The sequence below is a fragment of the Anopheles cruzii genome, chromosome X, assembly GCF_943734635.1.
Source record: "Anopheles cruzii chromosome X, idAnoCruzAS_RS32_06, whole genome shotgun sequence".
Lineage (NCBI taxonomy): Eukaryota > Metazoa > Arthropoda > Insecta > Diptera > Culicidae > Anopheles > Anopheles cruzii.
Window position 1 is genome coordinate 6,900,326 of NC_069143.1, and position 21,975 is coordinate 6,922,300.

The following is a 21,975-nucleotide window of genomic DNA, read 5'->3' on the forward strand; positions in this document are numbered from 1 at the left end:
CTTTTTCCCACCCAATGACAATACTTGAACTCTGTCTGGGTGTGTGTCAAATACAGATACTTTCTTGAAAGGCGGCGACGTCTCAAGGCGCGGCAGGTGTGTCACACCGTGGCGTGTAAAAAGGGTTTTATATTGATTTCCCCGCACACTATAACCAAGTGAACAAAAAAGGCCACCGTAGCTCCGGCGAACAGCACGAATATTTTTTACAAATGTGCGCGACGGCGAGAACGCGCCGTTGTTTGTGGGTCCTGAGGGCGCAAAGGTCTATCAAAAAAAAAAAAAAAAAGGAACGCGCGCTTTCCCGAAAAATGTTGTGCCCTTTGGTTGCTGGGCCCCCCCCCCCCCCCCCAGGGCAAATGATCGATTAAGCGAATAGTAGAACCCCAGCGCGACCCCCCGTTCGTTCGTTGATAGAGCAGCAGCAGCAGTCGGTAACGCTCGTCGCTGTCACGCACAGCTCTCTGGCACGATGGGCTCGATTCCCGACACCGGCGAGGGGGGGTGACGTATGTGGGGTGGGGTTGGCACGGGCCAGCGGGCTAACAACTTTGCCCGTGAAAACACACCGTTACAGAAAGCAACAGCTAATAAATCGATGACGGACGATCGATGGTCGGAAATTCGATGACGTTTGGTTTGACATTGTGTTTGACTTTCTCTGCCAAGGGGTTTGTTATGGCACAACAAGATACAGTCGAGACGAGCCAAAAAGTTCTGGCAATTGGTTGTTGAAAATAAAAAGGAACACGTTGTCGTGTGTGTGTGTGTGCCTGTGTGTTGCGCACGCGTGCGTGTGCGACATGATGTCCGTTGCACAATGGCGAGCGGTTGTTTCCACACACTCCTTCCAATCGTGTGTGTGTGGTCAAGGTGGGTGGTGGTGATGGGTTAACCTGGGGGTGGTGGAATGACGATTGATGATTGGTGTTTGCGCGCGTAGTTGCGTCGTCTTGGTCGTCTTGCCTTGACTGTTTCTCCCCGCGATGATATCATTGCCCGGTTCCGTCCGTGTGCTTCGTGTGTGTGTATGTAGCTCTGAGTAGGGTATCTATAGCACGTCACTTCAGCATCATCAGCCAGATGGTGGTGGTGTGTGTGTGTGTGGTGTTGTGTGTTCACAGTTGGGCCCCGCTAATAGGTGCTGGGGGAACCTGTTACAGAGAGTCGGCGAACGCTGTAAAAGATGTGTAACAACTTCTATTCCATTCGATCCCATTTCTCGCAGCTTTGCGTTGTCGTTTCCGTGGTGTGTGAAGCAAAAATAATGTGTTGAGACCAAGTATAAAAGTTCTGTAGAGAGACAAAAAAAAACGAGCTAGTGTCCGCGCTGCCCGTCGCGCATGCGGGGTCAACCTTTGCGTGTGTGTGTGTGTGTGTGTGTTTGTGTGACGATATAGTGAAAGAATCCCGGTAGAAGGTTGGTTGGGTGCTCTACAACCCAACCCAACCCACCCTCTGCTTGCTTGTAGCTCGCGGCGTATGAAAATAACAACACTCTTCACCACAATTCTCAACACCGTCGTGTCTCGTCACCCCGAGGGAAGCACAACAATCAACCCAAAATTAACCGACCCCACAACCCGTCGTCGTCCCAGCTCTCCCGAGTGATCCGTGCGCGCCGCGCGTGGTAATTGATTTTGGTAACGAATGTCGAACACGCGCCACGGTCGTCTGCAAGCATAACGAAAGGTCGCAATTCTCGAGAGGAGATCTCGTCACGTAACAAAACTCCTCTCTGCTCTGCTCTCGACGCGCACAATCAACCGCCCCGTTCCATAGGAGGTGTCGGGCATATATGCCACTGCATGGTTTTCTGGTAAGTGAGACGAAATGTGTGTGTTCTACCTCTCGGCTCGGATGTGTCCAAGCCACCCTGCTCGATCTGCATCTGGTGTCCAGAAGAAATTCTAGGACACCAGACGGACGGACGGGGGTAGTTGCTTGCTTCAGTGTCGTTTCCGAATCCAATCCGAAGTTTGTTGTTGGCGTTAGTGTTCTTCGTTTGTTAAACGCCCCCCCTCACCCCCCTTCCCACGCGGTTGGGGTTTCGGATGTCAATGTGGCGGAATCGGCCTTCCGAAGCATCAGTGTGGTGTCGTGTAATCGCTTCTCTGTTTAAATTCAAAGACTAAATTCTAGTGGTAACGCGAAGGTGGTGCGAAGTTCTTTTGTGGTGATTATGCACGTGTTGCGGCGAAAGATCTCTGAGATCCGTTCGTTCGTTTCCAGGGCGGGAGTCCGCCGCGTGGTTAAGAAAACGGCAACTGCTGCACGGCGCGGGACCTCGAACAGTATTCGCTTTCACAAGAGCAGCAGCCGTTACAGCAATTGAACAAACATCGCGGGGCCCCGTTGAGTTAAAATTAGAACCCATCACAAATGGAAGCGGTTTGCTTATTGTCAAGGGATAGGGGTTCAATTCTTTAGCGTTACACCACCCGTCTATAGAAGCGCGAAGCGCTGTGGTCGCAGTCGCACATAAAATCGGCGTATTTTATAATTCTACCTATGAAGGTCAAATTGCGCTCGCGATTGAACCAATTGCATGTCAAAACATTCCTTGCTCAATCCCTGTGCTGAGCCTAAGCTACACCGGCCCAAATTTTCGACCCAAAATGTGTCTACATCATCATCAGCATAGCATCATGATCTCTGGCTGAAGTTTTTCTGTAGATGATCCCTGGGGTCTCTACTCGAGGATTTTTCCAAAGGAGGAGGATCCAAAGTTTTTCGGTGTGCCGAAGTTAGTCATAATGTTGCCCAACTTGTTACTCTGGCTATGCTGTTATTTGTGGCCTTGAAATCGCTGGAAAGGTCAGGTGGTATGTGGGTCCCAGCCAAGGACGGACATCGGACATCTATGCGATAGCTCTCGGGCGGACGGTTGTTCCAGTGTTGAAAGAAAGAAATGAAGCAAAAAAGAGCTTCACTTGATACACTATTAATCGATATACTTTTTTCCTGTTGTGTACTTTCAGTTGACCGCGTGACAGACATCTGGAATCTATTGGTGTTGTAGCTTCTCACAATGATGTCTCCTCCCGACAACCGGGAATCTCCGGGGAAAATGAGGCAAAAGAGCGGCAGATCACTCGGCTGCCGCCACACCACAACTATCATGAAAGTCAATCTTAAACAGTCGGCTGCACTAGTAGCTGGCGTTGTATTTATGCTCCACGTACTCGCGGTGCATAGTTTAAGTAAGTGTTGCGCCGCACCACCGGATCAGACATATGAATATACATATATATGCTTTTTGCCACTGAATTGCAGTTCATTCTCCGCCCCGCATCATCAAGCAACCTCCACCGGACGAGATGCTCTTCCAAGTGGCACAGCAGGGCGAAAGCGATAAACCCTTTCTGATTGAGTGCGAAGCGGAAGGTGAACCTACGCCAAAGTAAGTAATAACCAATACGCGTTACACAGATCGCTCATTTCTATTTCTCTTCTTCTATAATCGAACAAATTTGTGGCCTCGTTTACATTGCTGCGGTTGATTGTTTCCGCATCCTCTCCTTCCTCCTTCCTTTTCATGAACGCTTTTTTTTGTCGCTCCTTTCTGATCTGTTTTTCGTCCACTCCACAAAAGGTATCGATGGATAAAGAACGGGAAAAAGTTCGAGTGGCAAACGTACGATGACAGGATGTCGCAGCAGCCGGGCCGTGGTACGCTGGTGATAACCTCTCCGCGCGATGAAGACCTGGGGCAGTACCAGTGCTTCGCGGAAAATGAGCATGGTACGGCAACCTCGAACTCCGTGTTTGTGCGCAAGGCGGAGCTGAACTCGTTCAAGGATGAGCCGGCACAGACGGTTCCGGCCGACGAGGGGAAACCTTTCAAGCTCGTCTGCCAACCGCCGGACGGCTGGCCAAAGCCGAACGTGTACTGGATGATTCAGAACATGGACGGCGGGATCCGGAGTATCAACAACTCGCGCATGACGCTCGATCCGGAGGGGAACCTGTGGTTCTCGAACGTTACGCGTGACGATGAATCGAACGACTTCTTCTACGCTTGCGCCGCGTCGTCCATGTTCAGGAGCGAGTATAAGATCGGCAATCGAGTGCTGCTGCAGGTGATGCAGACGGGCGTCTCCGCTGCCCAGAACCGGCACCCCCCGCGGCGTCAGTATGTGACGCGCAAGAACGAGGTCGCTCTGAAGGGCAAGCAAGCGGAGCTGTTCTGCATCTACGGTGGCACGCCGCTACCGGAAACGGTGTGGACGAAGAACGGGCGCGCGATCATCTGGAACGATAAGATACAGCAAGACAACTACGGGAAGTCACTTAAGATACGGCGCGTCGCATCCGAGGACGCCGGCACGTACACCTGCGAGGTATCGAACGGGGTCGGGAACGCGGACTCGTACTCAATCAACCTGGGCGTGAATGCGGTGCCATACTTCATTATCGAACCGGAGATCGTGAACGCGGCCGAGGGCGAATCGGCCGAATTTCGGTGCGCGGCCGTCGGTGACCCAAGCCCGAACATCATCTGGATCCACAACGGGAAACCGATCGAGCAGAGCCCGCGCAACCCTCGCCGCGTGGTCAGCGCCAATAGGATCTACTTCAGCAAGCTGCAGAAAGAGGACACGGGCAACTATGGCTGCAACGCGACGAACTCGCTCGGCTACGTCTACAAGGACGTGTACCTGAACGTGCTGGCACTGGCACCGGAAATTACCGATCCGCCCAAGCGCGAGTTCACCGTAGACCAGCGCAACGTGACCATGACGTGCCGGGTGTTCGGCGCACCGAAGCCGCAGGTGAAGTGGATTCGTAACGAGCGCGAGCTGACCGGCGGCCGCTACCAAACGTTACCGACCGGGGACCTCTTCATCCGGGACGTTAAGTTCGACGATGCCGGCGAGTACACGTGCCACGCGGTGAACAAGCTCGGCTCGAAGACTGCGTCCGGTGAGCTGATCGTGAAGGAGCACACCGTCATCAACGAGCCGCCGAAGGACTACGAGGTGGAGGCGGGCACGACCGCAACCTTCCGCTGCAACGCTGTGGCTGACTCGTCGCTCGAACTGATGATCGAGTGGCTCACCAACGGCGAGGTGATTGACTTCGAAACGCAGCCACGCTTCATCCGCACCTCGGATAACTCGCTCATGATTGCGAAAACGATCGAGCTCGATACCGGTACGTACAGCTGCCTGGCAAAGACGGAACTGGATGAGGTAATGGCGAACGCGACGCTCACCGTCATGGACCGACCGAATCCCCCGACGATCGAGCACGTCACGTGCTGGGAAAAGATGGCGAAGATCGTATGGTCCTCGAACGGGGACAATCGGTCACCAATCCTGCACTACATCCTCGAGTACAACACCTCGTGGACGCCGGACACCTGGGGTGTACTGTGGGAAGAGATACCCGGTACCGATCTCTCGTGGGTGGTCAATCTGTCGCCGTGGAACAACTACACGTTCCGTCTGATTGCCGTCAACAAGGTCGGCCAATCTCTCCCGTCACCGCACAGCGAAGTGTGCACGACCCCGACCAACGTTCCGTTCCAGTACCCGGACGGGGTCGAGGGCGAAGGTACCGAGCCACACAATCTCGTCATCAAGTGGAACCCGCTGGCAGAAGTGGATCATAATGCCCCCGGTTTCCACTATCGCGTCTACTGGCGCCGGATGATAGACAGTGCAGCGTGGAGCTCGGTGGACGTGCACGACTGGCGCCAGTCCTCGTACACGGTGGAAGGTTTGCCCACCTTCACCCAGTACCACATCAAGGTGGTGGCGGTGAACGATCGGGGCGAGTCGAACGTGGGTGGCATGGAAAAGTTCGTCTTCTCCGGCGAGGATACACCACTCGACGCACCGACCAACTTCACGCTGATTCAGGTTACCGGACCCTCGACCGCTATCGTTAGCTGGAATCCGGTGGCGAACGAGTCGTTACGTGGTTACTTTAAGGGCTACAAGATTCAAACCTGGACCGAGGCGGACGGCGAGGAGAATCTGCGCGAGGTGCTCATTACCGCCGACTCGAAGCAAGCGCTCGTCACTGACTTTGTGCCCGACTCTACCAACTATGCGCGCATTTTGGCGTACAACGGGCGCTACAATGGACCGGCCAGCACCACCATATCGTTCGACACGCCGGAAGGCGTACCGAGCACCATCCAGTCGCTCGAAGCATACCCGCTCGGTTCGTCCGCCTTTCTGCTGCGCTGGAAGCGTCCGCTGCAACCGAACGGGAAGCTCACCGGTTACAAAATCTACTACGAAGAGATCAAGGGCACGACCGTGGGACCGCGGTCCGAGCGCGAACCGCATATTGCCGATCCGGCTCGACTGGAGGCGAAACTTGGTCGCCTCAAGCCCAGCGCGAAGTATCGCATTCACGTGGTAGCCACCACGAAGGCAGGTGAAGGACAAGAGTAAGTATGCATAACACCACTGTTGCGGGTTTGGTATTTCTCTTCTTATTGTGACCCCTTTGCTTGTTGCCCCTGCTTCGTCCACAGTTTTCACATCGAACGCGCGACTTTGTCTAGTGTGGGTATGCCACCGGATGTGCCGAATTTCAGCTGGGAAAATCTGCCCTCCGATAATGGGCTGGCTAACGTGAAGGTGATGTGGTTGCCGCCACTCGGTGGCAAAACCGGTTCGCACTTCTACGTCAAGTACCGCATCAAGGACCAGTCGGCGTGGCAGATGACTGACGCCGAGGTGTACGAAAACTTCCTCGTCGTGCGGGGTATCAACCCAAATCACCTGTACGAGTTCCGGGTTGTGTCAGTCGATGGGGAATACGAGACCGAATCAGCTACGCAAGAAGTCGACACCTACGGCATCCGTATGTTGCGTCTAGTTTTTTTTGTTGTTTTAACTTTTACTCTCTGTTGCTATAATTGAAGTCGCTTAAAGTCTCGAGTGTTATTGTTTACACATATTTTTAACCTTCGCCATTTGTTGGGCTTTGTTGCACTGGTCCGGTTCACTATATACCCCCTACAGAGAGCTCGGTACGCGTCGACGACAACATTGCGACCGCCGGCTGGTTCATCGGCATGATGCTCGCGATTGCCTTTTTGATTCTCGTCCTGATCATCATCTGTATCGTAAAACGCAACCGTGGCGGCAAGTATGACGTGCATGACCGCGAACTGCAGAATGGCCGCAACGACTACACCGAGGAAGAGGGCGGTTTTCCCGAGTACTCGCAACCGTAAGTGGCTAGAGAATGAGACCGACCGGGGATTTCTTGTCTGTCTCTCTCTCTCTCTTTCTTTCTATATTTTTCTTCCTCTGTCTATCTCTATATTTTTCCTTTTAAAATTACGGTCCGAATCGCTCCGACGTGATTGCTCGACTAGTTAGTAGTATTTTAGATGTCAGCTGCTAATCACTCTCCCCATACGAGATAATTTTAAAACCACTCCTTCAATCACGCTACTGTCTATCCGCTGTAACTCTTTACTTTACTTAGAAAGAGACATTATGAGCATCACCATCATTCTTAGGTAGAGAACATTCGAATCGTCTATCCGTCGGGTGATTTGGTTATGCCAAAGTATTGAAAAGCCTAGCGCGCCGCTCTAGTTAATCGAAATCATTCTCCCATGAGGAGCCATGCCGATTGAGTTGAACCCCCCGATTGAGTGAAACTTTTAAGAAAAATAAATGCAAATCACTAAGAGGTGATCAGTAAGTTGGTCATTGTTTGCTGAATGTTTGTCGGCTGCGAATGCGCCTGATCTTCTTTTCCTCGTTATCTCCGGGTAACATATATGCATAGTTTTATGATTAGACTCTGTCGCTTTTTATGTAAAGATTTTTTATACGACTCATTTATATGGGCGTTTGACATCGAAATGATGAAACTTACAAAACTTTGCGCAATATGAGTGAAAGGTATGTCACCTGGAAAGATTGTTTCTCAGCGTTTGCATTACGATTCAAAGCTCTCTGCCTTTTAAAAATACGCCATATCATTAGTCATATTTAGAATGCACTTCATAGATACTTTCATACATGTACTGTGTTTTGAATTTGACGACGGTTTTCATACATTCGTCGGTTTGATTTCTGTTTTATATGCATAGTCTCATAGTGCAATGTGACTATATAATACATAGTCACTCTCTGTGTGTGCGGTGAACGAGTAACCTGTTTTTGCCGTGGTTTTCCTTCTGCGCTACTATGATTGATGTTGTGCTTACATTTTGTCTACCATACCGGTGTTTCTCTTTTGAAATTGCACCCATGTTTTACCAGGCAAAAACCTCGCCGCTTTGCTTTAGCGAAAATTCTTGGTTTCTAGCATTGGCTCTGTGCGTGGATTGTTGTGTGTGTTTGTGTGTGTGTGTTTGCGTGTGTGTACTGGTACGCACGCTTGCGTGCGTGTGTGTTTATGTTGCTTATTCTGGAAAAGCATATAAGCACCCAAGTTTCACAAAAGTCTACCAACCACTGCGGAGCCAACAAAAGTCTACCAACCACTCTCGATCGTGTTAAGGTAATGGTTTTATGTAAAATCAATTGCCTCCTGGCACCGCCACGGTTTTGTCTACATAAAGGCGATACCAAGTCATGATTTCTCTGATCGTTGATAACACTTTAACATCAACAACAGTATAACAACAACCTGCTACAGCTAAAGCTGTAGCTTTTTATCTGTTTTAAGTTTTTCTAACGAACAGAGAACCTATAACTATCTATCGCCCGGACTTCATGTAGGCAACATAAGGCGGCGCTAGTAGCGAACTCACGTTAGTTTTACGGAGTTAGTCTAACACGGGATGAAAAGCAGCTAGATAGGTATTAGGTATTTACGAGCAGTAATACTGTTGATTTTAAACTAAGCAGGGGCATGTCCTGGACAGACTGATTTGGTAGCTTCACTATGATGTGTTCCGGTTTGTAATAGCATGATGCTTCGAAAATACCGACATATCGATATCGTATCGTATATTCGAAGCATTGTTTACATTTACTTTCATTTTTACAGCTACATTTTGTACAGTGTCTACCCTTTTTCTTAGGGAAAGCAATAACGACACGCTTCTCATTCCCTGTCAAACCGTTTTGTAACATGTCAACCAAGGTTTTCAACAAGAAGCCTTTTACATATTTTAGCTCATACATTATTGTGTATGCTATATTTATTATCATACTATGGCCACTTTCATAGTGCACATTGTTTATCTAAACACTGCATACATAGTCGTAGTTGCTACTTCCATTTACGATACCCTTACTCTTAAAAGACACAATATATAACATTGTTCGTACATTTTTACATATTGTGATCAAGAAAGGAGGAGCATTGTATCGTACATACTGTCTTAATTATTATATTTAAATGTAAATTCTCTCTATTCTACCTCATTCCGTTCTATGCTATCGTTTTTAACTGTGCTATTGGTGACGTATCTATTTTCGGTTTGCTCTAACCCCTCATACAATTGCATCTAGTAGATTGGCCAGCTCTGACTGTCTAACCAAATGCATCTAATCACTCTCAACAACAAAGGGGTTTGCAGTTCGTATTATACCTGTCTTACAACCTGGACTTTCTCTACATTGCTAAGCATTTTATGACCGTCTCTTTCAAAATTCCATGAAAACATATTTCGCTTAAGCATTAACAACTAGATTTTTGTTTCACAAACAGATTTTCATTTATTGGTTTAATAAAATGGACTGTAACAATTAAAACATTATGTAGTATATATTTCCAAACAAGGTCCACAATTATACTATTTGCAGTATTTCGAAATCTAATATCCACTTACTTGGCTTTTAACTTTGGCAATATTAATAATCATGTTTTGTGAAACCTATCCCTTTTGACGTTCACTTCTCATATTAGTGGTAGCAAAATTCCGTTATGAGATCACTAAAATTGATATGAAATCACTTGTTCCAATTAAATTGTATTCTCAATGCCATCTTTTAAAAAGGGCGCGTGATGGATTGATCCAAATGGATTTGATTGAAATGCAGATAGATATGGTTTTATCCAGATAAAATTCAATTTGACTTGCAGAAGTTTCGGTTTTAATTTTATGTCCAAACAAAACAGTATGTTGTTTTGAGCATACTTGTATGTAGTAAAAATGTCAATTGTTATTTCTTTATCATAGAATGTAATTTTAATTTTGGTAACAATCACAATCAAACACTACTGACAATCTTTTTGCCAAGAATAATTTAAATGAACAAGATTATCTAACCCACATCACTACTAGTTCTGTCATTTGTTCTGTTTTCCTCATTTTTCTTGGGCAAGCGTCATGAACTATTTTATTTGATGATACTACCACATTGGTTTTATGTATATTTATCTGAAAAATAAGATAGTCAACATATCACACGCACTGTTAAATAGTACAAAGGTATTAAGAACATTGGCCCCTGAGAGTCGGATCTTTCCGTTTGAGTAATGATGTCTTTCAATCAGTCTGTCTTTATTTTTTCCCGGCCTATGGTGCCGCGGTAGAGCAAAATAAGAAAATAGAGTTCCACCAAATCTTTCCAACCTTCCCACGCGTAGGAATCGAAATATGTACATTTCAAAAACCATAGCCACGGACGGTAACCGTCCACTGCTTTGATACCAAATGGAGTTTAGTGTTTTACGTGATTACAGTTTGGACAATAAAAGCCAGGGTCGACAATCGCTGAACTCGCAAAAAGTAGGACCGGAAAGTGATACAGATTCCATGGCGGAATACGGTGAAGGTGATACAGGTAATGTTGTTGTTTATGCTACCATCTCTTCTCACTGATTCTCCACACCTATCTGCAAAACTTCATTTTTCTACGACATTTTCATCTGCTGCATTCACTCATTCACTCACTTTCTCTCTGTCTCTCTTTTTCTCACAACATATTACTTTCTTTCATTTATTCATCAACCTCATTCATCTCTTGTGCCATGCATCAGTTATTAGTACTTTGGGTTAGTAAGAACAATATTTCATTTTTAGCTCCAGTTTGTAGTTCGATAGGACAGTTTACATAGTATATGCTATACAACAGTAATGTTAAGACAATCGCACCAACGGTAATGGCTTCGTTTATTTTTAATATCTCGTCCGTATTTAAAAAAAGGATGCTTCTAAATTTTACCATATTTATGCATGTGCTGGTTATACAAAATGCTGTCCTGATTTAAAAACGATTGTTTTTTGTTATTCAGTAACCTTCCACAATGAATTACAGCAAATTTGGGCTTTTATGTTTTTTTTCTTTTGATCTTCCTATGAAGTTTTTTTTCCATTTCTTACGCGTTTGAAGTTTCGGCTTTTGTTGCATTATTATGTATGCTCATGATTTCTCTAACGTTTTTGTTTTATATTCGTATTAAATTAGTGAGTTCCGTTATACTTTTTGCACCATCTTAAGCTTTGGAATGATTTATACTTTCGTTTTGCTTGAGGTTTGTGTACCAGTTAACTAAACAGATGTAGAATAATGCAATATTGAGATCATTAACTAAAATGACCTATTCGTTTGTATCACTATTTCCTACACAAATTTATTTCTATCACTAACTCTTGCACGTACGTACAAGATTGTATGATTTTCTTAATATGTTTAAACATTCTGCTTAAATTTGTTTTAAATTCAGTTTTATTTTTCTTCTTTTTTCTTTCTATATTTCCAATGGCGTTTGGCATATATGGCATATATATCTATATATATTTGTTTTTTGTCTGTTCTTTGTTTACACGACATTAATCGCCGATCGCGCTTTGACGTTCCGCAGAAGGTATGAATGAGGATGGTTCCTTTATCGGGCAATACGGACGGAAGGGAGAGAAAAATACTGACAGCAATTCACAAGCGTTCGCAACATTAGTTTAGTTTTATATGATTTACTCTATTCATAGTTGAGCTCATAGTGAGCGGCTTGCTGTAGCGTCGTCGGATCGAGTCCAATAAACGGAGAAGGGTCATTTTTTGCGATAATGACGAAATGGAATAGTCACAGTGAGAGAGCAGCTAGAGGCGGGCGAATCGTGTACAGGAAGAGATAACGAGCACAAACTGTTTATAAACTTCCAAACAGGCCATTTCATATATTACAAAAGAAAAACAAAACACATGCTTACACTATTGTAAAGAATTTTATTCGAAAAGCTTTTTTCTCATTGTACTTTAGGACTTCTGACAGTGTAGTCGGACAGTGTATTTTTTTCTACAGTGGATGGAACTACAGTGGGTTCTACATTCTACAGTGGATGGAAAATGTTTAGCCTGTATTTTGATCTGGAAAGATTGGATAAGTGCTTACCAATCGAAGAGATTTCCATCGATCAATGAAGTATTAGATCTACACTGTTTTCAACCTTTTCTTTGGAGTTTTCTTGTTTTTGGCCGCTGGTAATTTATAGTTTTGCTCTGACACTCTAACTCTATGTTCCATTAAAGCAGTTTTTGCGTTCCTCTTTCCCTCTCATTCGCCTTAGTGCCCAAAGTTAGTTGATTGGCGAATCTCTAGGTCAATCTTTGTGTAGAGTTCTGTTAGGTCGTTAAACTTTAAGCTCAATTCGAGAATTGTCCATTAACTTGTAGCACCTAGCTGAGGTAGTTTTTATTCTGTAAAAGTCGCAGCTATACAATCACAAACGCCTTATCATGCGTATGGGTGCGCAAAATGGCAGGCGTCTTATCGAGGTTAAACAGCGATCAGATAGGAAGAGTCGAGCACATTGAAGTACGAGCATGAATCAAAAGTTCACCATTATAGAATTTTTATAATTACTGACCGTTATGTTTGTAATTCAATTTACGAGGCCCCTTTTTTCATTGCAGTCGGTTTTACAGTCCATCGTTTTGAGAATAACTATTTTCTATCTAAAGAATTTCATACACCATGCATAGAGGCTGATCTGATGTAAAGCAAGACACATGAAACGAAACTTTCATTAATTGGTGAACGCGCATGTAGTCGCCCGAAAATAGTATATTTTAGATTTAGAATGTTGCATCTCGATGAACGTGAATGTTGTCGAATTTTTACGCCTTCTAGACAAGAAAAAAATATCAAAACATATATCCTCCTTCGTCGAAACGTGTAAATCGTATCGGGCGATTAACTGGTAAAAGAAGAAGCATACAAGCATCGAATTGGAAAAAGCGAAAACGAATTTTACTGATGAAACGACAAATCAGGAAAAGAGTCGTTTCGAGAACCAGCTCCGCGCGCACATATACGAAAAAAAGAAACCTGCCGATTTGTGTTCTACTTTTGGGTTCCTTACCGCGCAGTTCTTCTATTGCAACGACGAGATGATGGTGCCTTAGAAATAACCTTTTTATGGTTTCATCCTAGATCTGAATGCTTACGAATATAGGTATTACTTTTTTATTCTTTATTCAATTCAATATTTGTTAGTTTCATTCGTGATTAACATTAGTTGACAAACACATTCATGCGCCTGCAGAAACATTTTTCAATTATATGTTCCGAGATTTTAATGTTTTTATTTGTCTCTTTTATGGAATACTGCTAATCAATCGGCGTTTCCTGCTCATGTTGAATTCCCACTGGCAGGCGGTCAGTTCACTGAGGATGGATCCTTCATCGGACAGTACGTACCTGGCAAACCCCCGGTCAGTGCTCAGTCGACGCCACAAAATCCTTCGCTGCAAGGTGCAACCACCGCTACTTATGTCTAAAAGTGATGAATGAATCATCGCAAATGAACACGACGCGTATGAAAGTAAGACTAGATGCGCCAGCCGATTTGCGAATGGGAAACATCAGCCAACGCCAACCGGCACTCAACTCCAGATTACACTGGCACGGAACAGAAAGTAGTTGTGTCCATCTATCGGCTATATTAAGTCGCATCGCCGCCTCTTTAGTTCTGTATCGTTTCATGGATGTTTCTATCATACATATACCGAGCTGGAAAAGGGATGTGGAAATGTTCTGTGCGTGTGGCATTCTACTAGCAAACGTACGGAGGAGAGCTTACACTAAGCAGAGCGTTTGAAAGTAAAAGGGACAGTAGTGTTAACATCGTCACATAATGCACTAAAGGGACTTGTACGTGCATACTGTCGAGCAAAGATGCAAAGTTTTCGATGCTTGCTTTGGACTGATTGCAGAGAGGTGTATTGTTTGTTTTACGTTAATTGCTTGTGTCGCGAAGGTTACAATAGTTCTAAACTCTATTTATCAGTTGTACGTTTTCAGTATCCCTTTCGTTATTTTGCTTTTTCCACGCCACGTTATGCCGTTATATAAATACTTTTGACGGCCTTTCACTGTGCGCACAGCCCCGTTAAAGAATCTCGAAAGCGTTCAAGCAATAGTCCTCTGACTTCATTTTCCATTTTACATGACAAAATTCAAGTGTATACAGCATACTCAACTTTTTTTTATACAAGTAAAACAAAACGACGGTGTTCAAAAAGTGTGGATTTTGAAGTATTGTACTCAACTGCTGACACCACTCATCCCAATAGTTAACTAGGAGTGATGATTGGCAAAGTTTGAAAAGTAAACTTTTCCTAAAGTATCTCCACTACTTGCTCTTACTCGTTACATGACTATAGCGGTTGGCTTTGCTACTTCTTTGTTCTTTTTCGAATCTCATTGCAACCTGGATCTCGTTCACTCGATTAAATGCCTGCGTAGAGACAGCGACGTTAAAGTGTCTTTACCCCATGACGCATGAGAGAAAGAGAAAAAAATTCATATTTTCTATTATAGATATTTTTAATGTCATTATACGTCACATTTGGTGTTGGTTCTCTGTAGACTCCATCTGAGCAGTACAGTAGCACCAGGAAGCGAGTCGCCGCAGGCTCAGAATTCACCGTGCCGTCCTTCAGGTTCAGGCGTAATCTATAACTAATCTCTACAAAACCAACGAGAACAGAGAACAAAACAAAAGAGAAATCTATAAGAACATTCTGTTCGTTAAACATGTTGTTGTTAATATTATATAGAACATCCTGATATCGTATGTGTTTATAAAATATGAGTAAAAATCGATCCAAGTCTGTAAACGATCAGCCCATGGTAGCTTTTTGAATTAATGGGAAAAGTATTGAAAACAAAATATTAAGTATGAGTATAATTTCTGTTGTTATAATTTTGTTCGTATCGAATTTTGAACATTTTTTTCGGTTTGCTTCCGTTTCATTTAGTTAACCATAAGTGGCAAAAGTTAGCACAAATAATACTTTGCGCAAAACGATGTTTTTTTTCTAAGGTAACCAGGATGTCAATTTTGCTGCCAGTTAATAACCAACCACAGACTACACACGAACTATACGAGGGATTATTGTTTATTATGGAAATGAGTATGATAGGAAGATACATAGAATGGTGTTGTATCGAAAAAATATTATTGCAAGCGGAGGGAAAGTAGTACGACTTACTGAACGCCAACACTCTACAAAGCATCGCTTTCTTGGTCCAATGTGAAAGGACTTCATGAAAACAATGCTTGTTCTTCGCGAATAATTGAATTATAAAATTTTATACTCTTTTTTTAAATATAGTTTGTAATAAAGCATAACCAGAAGCATTTAGTATTAGTTCGATCTGTTTTATTTCTGTTTCGATTTCAGTGTTGTTTTTCGTTACTAGTTTATTTGTGGGTTTCAAGTTTTCTTTGAAAGGCTTTTCGTTGTTTAGCTTTTTATCGACAATGTCTATGAACCACGAGCCAATTAAAACAGCCACGCGTAATCGTGGTGTAATCACGATTGTAAATCATTCATCAACAGAGCAGGTTCGTAAGGGAAAAAAAGTAAAATCAATCCACAATATGCCAGAACATTTCCTGGCAAGCTATAGACAATCTGAAATAGCAGTTTTTGACCAATTTCACGACTCATTTGATTTTCATTTTGTTTAAAAGATCATTCGCTTAGACAGCGGCAGAACGGTGCCATGTTGGGAAAAGTTCTTTTATATCGTGGGCTGCTTCTATTACGCAAGCAGAAATGAGCTGTAAGACAACAGAGAACAGAACGAGATGGCATAAGCAAACACACAGGGTCTTAGTCCAAATATACTACGAAAAGTGAAAAAACAATGGCAAGTTCTTTTATGGAAGAACCAACATGATAAAGGAGAAAATATGCAGAAAATCAAGAGGTGAGCCAATAGGCACCGGCTCTCCCTAGCATATATTTACTTTGCGTTTCTATTGTACGCTTCATCAAAATTGATAGACAAAAAATATGTAGAAAAAACCGTTACGTAGAGTCGATCTTCACCACAACCCCTTCTGATGGATCATCGCTGCAACACTGCCACCAATTATCATGCGAGGGTGTGTTGCTAGCTTTTAGCACGTAAGAATTGTTCTGTTATATAGCGCTGTTGCTTTACAAAGTAACCTTTAATTATTTCTTCCAAGTCTTCTCACAGCTTTTGAATGGAACGCCATGGGATAAGCTGTTTAACACGGAGTGCTTCATTGCTAATGAATTGTACGCTAAGGCTTTCTTTTCTCTCTTTCTATAGTCGTGAAATATTATCAAATAGTAGCAGTCAGCATCTGCTGCTTCGTACAGGATTCATTAAAAGCATGACAAATATAAGCTCAGGCAGCTTATTTGGCATTTGGTCATTAGGAAAGTGTTACAAGAAATAATAAAAACATAAGAAACTGTAAAGATTTGCTATACTGGATCCTGCAGTAGAGGCACGCAAGGTCTAACGACAGGTAACAAGGCCAACCGGAGCCAACCATTTTACTAGCAGCACTGGCAAACTCCAAGAAATGGTATGTCGAATGTTCCGGGAATGGTTCGGTTTGGGGAAAATCGCATCATGGACGAGTTGAGGAGAGTAGTAGCAGTGCGGTGGAGTAGATAGGTGATAGGTGATTTAGCAAGTTGGGGCCATTATCGGAATAGACGGAGGACGTTCGATTACGTTTTGTGGAAAAGAAAAAAAAATCGTGTAGCGTTTTTCATATAAAAATCGAATCCGGTATCAAGACAGAAAACAATCATGCATAATTCATAGCGTGCATATTCGAAAGAGACGTAATGTGCACACGGTGTTGCAGATTTCATTCGTTTGTTTATTCACCATTTTTGTCAGAAAAAAGAACATCCGAACGGGCAAGAGACGCTAAGAAAGTGAAGCGCATATAATATTAATCGCTTTGTATAGAAACGTACGCAAGACGCGTACGCAGACGTTCATTTTAGTAGACCTATAGCCGTTGAATATGATTGGTAGAGGTGATCGGTAAAAATATTTGGTTGGAATATGTTGCGCGATCGGTGTCGTTTTATATGATATTTACAATTACGCTTTCGCGAGCTGATTCATTTGGTTAATCTCGTTTTTCACTGTAACGAAATAAGTTAATGAATAATACTTAGTATTTAGGAATCTGTGCATATGATAGCGGAATGCGGCGCATGTGAACCAACATGGTTAGGGAACTGAATGTAAGGAGTATAGACTGTAAACTTAAAAAAAACACGTCTAGATTATATCGCGCAAGTGCTTTTTATATAATTATTATTAAATATAAAATCAATACTTGGATTTCGAATTGCCTTGTTTGTGGAGGAAAAGGAAAAGCATTTACTTCGAAGGGCGAAAAATAGAACCACGCTTAAAATTGTTCTCTCTCCATTCCCAGTTTCCTGTTCCCAATAGGTCCTTTTTTGTTGAGGAACCATCCTATTAATTTGCCTCTTCCGCTTAACACTAATTCTTAACAATTACACATTCTTTAAAGCTAAAGATAAAACGCTTAGAACAAAACATTGTTCACCTTTAGAGCAGTCATTGTGCTTCTTGCGTTTTGCGGTCTTGAAACCGTACGAGTGTATAAACCGACATTTTTGGATAGCCCCGTAAAATCGGTTCGCAAGGTCCTGGTACTGACCAGCAAACATTGAACCATTAAAACAACAACTAAATGGTGGGCCATGGAAAGCAGAAACAGTGTGCAAAACATAAAACCGATCAGTGCGATTAGGCTCGTGGGACACACGAACATTATTCTTATCTAAATTGATAGATACTTTATAATACTACTAATACTCTAGTGTAAACCCACTAAGGGCGTACGAATATGAAGGGAACCACAGACAAGATAACATCTATATTATGTTAAACACATTAAATAGAAATCCACAGGATGAACAAATAACATACTAACTTGCATAAGGATTCACAAGTGCAAAACAATTCTCGATTTGATTAACTCATCAAAACAAGGTTTAGGGATAGTACCGCTTTCTTCAATGCTTCGCCTATTTTTGTGGCGTCTTGAAATTTTTACACTTAATTTTATTTATTTTTTGTCACAGAACGTTTTTGTCACGTTGGAGAAGGTGTTCAGAAAATGATTTCTTCTTTATTTTATTGCTTCGACAGACATCCTTCAAGTTGTAGTCTCATAATGTTTTATCCTAGAGCAGAAACTAGAAGCCAAAAATGAACGAGAAGAGCGTGAACACTAACCGGATAAGTGTGCAATATAGAAGAGGAGGAGGTGAAAACGACTCATAGGTCTTGGAGTATAAAAAATACAGATATGAAAAGCTGGATTTTTCCGAAGGACACATAAACACGCGCAAATATTGGCACAACAACTGCTAATCGCCAGATAGGCCTTCTCCAGGTTACTGGAGATTTTACTACTGTTTTGGTCTGTCTAGGTCGGACAGTCAATCCTACAGCGTGAATGGGAGCCCGCAAACACGTGTGTCGCCAAGGAGTGCTGCCATTTAGGCCTCTACCGCTTATCATGAAGCAACTGCACAAAGATGTACACATTCCCATATAGTAACCCAATAAAATACAGAAGCAGTGCCCGACGACTCATGGAACACTGTTTGTATGTATATTAATGATTAGACTTGTGGAACCACGGACATGCAATTATTTGCAAACGGTGATGAAGGTGGGGTGATTTGGTATTAGAGTAACAGATATATTTATTTGCAAATGGACTTTAGATCATTCGGCTCGTATTAATCGATACATAATCGGTTCCTATGAGAAACGGCGTCATTTCCCAAGGAGTGACTATGTCCATTTTACCGTCCGTTTTACCGTTCGACGGACACTCGAAGGGACGTACGTCCGACGGGCGGCAAATAACAGCAGCTTTGCCGTCCCTGGGACGGTCCCACGGACAGTCTTTCGTACACACTTCGGACGATTCTCAAAAAGATCATTTCATAACATTTTCGACCAGTTTCCCACTACCCAGTTCCGTACCGCCAGCGTGTTGACGTGTTCGTTGAGACTCGAAAATGCCGTTGCCACATTCACGACGTTTTACTTTAACTTCGATTATTCGTGCACTGGTGGACGTTGGTTCCGATTTTCCTCCATTCAAAGAGTCCGTTCTGCGTTGGTCCGTCCCTTTTGTTTTAGTCCAATCATACGGATATCATTTTTGCCTCACACGATTGTCATGTTGGGGCCTCTAACATTGGCAGGTTTTACCGCATTGTGAACAACTTAAAAATCTCTCATGCGACGATGCTGCTCGTCGGAATATTAAAAAACAACTCGTTGCCATTATGTATATCTCCCTTGACGGTTCACTTTTGTGAACCAGTGTTGCCTGACGGTCGCGAGGGAAGTCCGTTGAACTGTTTATACCCTACCGTTCGGAGGGCTGATGGCTGTCAAGACACGGCGATGGGCCTGGTGAACCTGCCACCCCGGGACTATAAACGCTCAGCGGGAAAATTCTTCTCCTACGATTGCTGTCGAAGGTGGAAGCACGCGTGTGTGCGTGTGTGTACGTCTGCGTACGGCAGGAGTCATATGATGCGTATTAGCGTTGAAAAAGTATGATAACTTGATCCGTCGCCTAGTCGTCCACTGTCGGCCGTGTGACTGTGTCTGGTGTTGCGTTCTGTTTAGTACGGTGTTGCTGATTCTATACAGCCAAGAAATAGCTTTTCCGCCTATTCCCAGCCAATCAACTTGCTAGCTTTGCCCCTTCGATCAAACGTATCATCAAAACAAAATCCAGGAATCGAATCTATTTCCCAGCGCATCACAATGCCCGGATACATGTTCAATATCGATGGTGGCTACCTGGAGGGGCTTTGCCGTGGCTTTAAGTGCGGTATTTTGAAACAGGCCGACTACCTCAATCTGGTGCAGTGTGAAACACTCGAAGGTGCGTATTTTCCCTTTAACCCCAATGAAAAGTCCCTCTAGGCCTGCGCCTGGCTCCGGCGAGTAAGCAAGAGCCGAATCGAACACCAAGGCTGCAGCAGAAGCAGCCATTAGTCAACCAGCGCTGGTCATATGACCCATCGTTGATACGATGCTCGCTGTGGATGACGATTGCGGAGTGAAAAATCGGTATAGGAACAAAATGAATAGCACGCAGTGAGAAAAATGGAGATATTCACCATTTCGTTTTTCATTCCGGTATGTGTTTTTAAATGCGGCGTCGAAGGCCATACGGAGAACTCCTGAGTTTTTTTCCCTACATTTCTTCCTCGCGACATGTGACCATTGTTAGAGCTTCACGAACGAGGCAATGACACATGTTGTGTAAGTGTGTTTTCTGCTGCTTTCTTTGCAGATCTGAAGCTACACCTGCAGGGCACGGACTACGGGCAGTTCTTGGCGAACGAACCATCCCCTCTGGCCGTATCCGTGATCGACGACAAGCTGCGGGAGAAACTGGTCATCGAGTTTCAGCATATGCGCAATCATGCGGTGGAACCGTTGTCCACGTTTCTGGACTACATCACGTACAGCTACATGATCGACAATATCATTCTGCTGATCACGGGCACGCTGCACCAGCGCCCGATATCGGAGCTCATCCCGAAGTGCCACCCGCTTGGCAGCTTTGAGCAGATGGAAGCCATCCACGTCGCGGCAACCCCGGCCGAGTTGTACAACGCGGTGTTGGTAGATACGCCGCTTGCGCCCTTCTTCGTCGACTGCATCTCGGAGCAGGATCTGGACGAGATGAACATCGAGATCATTCGTAACACGCTGTACAAAGCATACCTGGAGGCATTTTACGATTTCTGCAAGAAGATCGGAGGCACCACCGCTGACGTGATGTGCGAAATTCTCGCGGTAAGTACAGCGGACGGTTGCGTGAGTGCATCGCTCCATCACGTGTTTTGTGTTTCGCCGTGCCTTTACCTTTTTTTCTCGGTACAGTTCGAGGCAGATAGGCGTGCCATTATCATCACAATCAACTCATTCGGGACGGAGTTGTCAAAGGACGACAGGGCCAAGTTGTATCCGCGCTGTGGTCGTATGAACCCGGACGGCCTGGCGGCGTTGGCGCGTGCGGATGACTACGAGCAGGTGAAGGCTGTCGCCGAGTACTATGCCGAGTATGCCGCCTTGTTCGATGGGTCCGGCAACAATCCCGGTGACAAAACCTTGGAGGACAAGTTCTACGAGCACGAGGTCAAACTAAACATGTACGGTTTCATGCAACAATTCCATTTTGGAGTGTTCTACTCCTACCTGAAGCTCAAAGAACAGGAGTGCCGCAACATTGTCTGGATTGCCGAGTGCGTGGCCCAGAAGCACCGGGCCAAAATCGACAACTACATTCCGATCTTCTAAGCGTCCCACCAATCAACACCATCTCCAGCTGCAACTGACCGGCGGAGCTGCATATTCAATGACTAAACGATAAACTGCTTGTTTGTTTGATGTTGTTTATGTACGGGCCCTGCAGGTCCGTATTATCGACATAAACTTTTGCATTCAAGTGCGATAACACGCGACACTGTCAGGTTAAATTTGGCTAAACCATGTTAAGTTTGTTTTTCGTTTTATCCCCCTTTATAGTATTTACGTGCGAGTGTAGAAAATAACACACCGAGCGTTATGGCACATCCTGTAACGGTTCATAATTATGATTGATGCAGCAGAGTAATGCTATTGCTGACAGTTAGGCAGAAATAAAACAAACTGTAGTTACTCCCCTCATTCCTGTGGTCGTGAATTATTGAATTTGCGCCGGCAAGCGCTCTCTGGATGGTTGCT

General features: G+C 44.3%; 2 protein-coding genes across 7 annotated transcripts; both read left to right on the top strand.

Annotated features, from left to right (window-relative positions):
- Positions 1 to 1,684: 1,684 nt before the first annotated feature.
- Positions 1,685 to 15,917, top strand: LOC128272997 (neuroglian). Of its 6 annotated transcripts, none has more exons than XR_008269252.1 (9): positions 1,685 to 1,819; positions 2,982 to 3,203; positions 3,277 to 3,403; positions 3,596 to 6,406; positions 6,494 to 6,825; positions 6,987 to 7,197; positions 10,606 to 10,724; positions 11,746 to 13,336; positions 13,537 to 13,676. XR_008269252.1 is itself a non-coding variant. In XM_053010903.1 (8 exons), exons 2-8 carry the CDS (start codon positions 3,032 to 3,034, stop codon positions 13,659 to 13,661), a joined length of 3,897 nt encoding a protein of 1,298 aa, XP_052866863.1. In that variant the 5' UTR covers positions 1,685 to 1,819; positions 2,982 to 3,031; the 3' UTR covers positions 13,662 to 15,917. The 6 variants fall into 6 exon arrangements, 2 of the variants coding, with proteins under 2 accessions (XP_052866863.1, XP_052866871.1); XR_008269253.1 differs by having other exon boundaries at positions 10,624 to 10,724; XR_008269254.1 differs by having other exon boundaries at positions 10,624 to 10,724; positions 11,749 to 13,336.
- Positions 15,918 to 19,744: 3,827 nt separating this feature from the next.
- LOC128272803 (V-type proton ATPase subunit d) lies at positions 19,745 to 21,911 on the top strand. The gene is made up of 3 exons (XM_053010686.1): positions 19,745 to 20,122; positions 20,537 to 21,045; positions 21,133 to 21,911. The coding sequence occupies exons 1-3, from the start codon at positions 20,002 to 20,004 to the stop codon at positions 21,547 to 21,549; spliced, it is 1,047 nt and encodes a 348-aa protein (XP_052866646.1). The 5' UTR covers positions 19,745 to 20,001; the 3' UTR covers positions 21,550 to 21,911.
- The last annotated feature ends 64 nt before the right edge of the window (positions 21,912 to 21,975 follow it).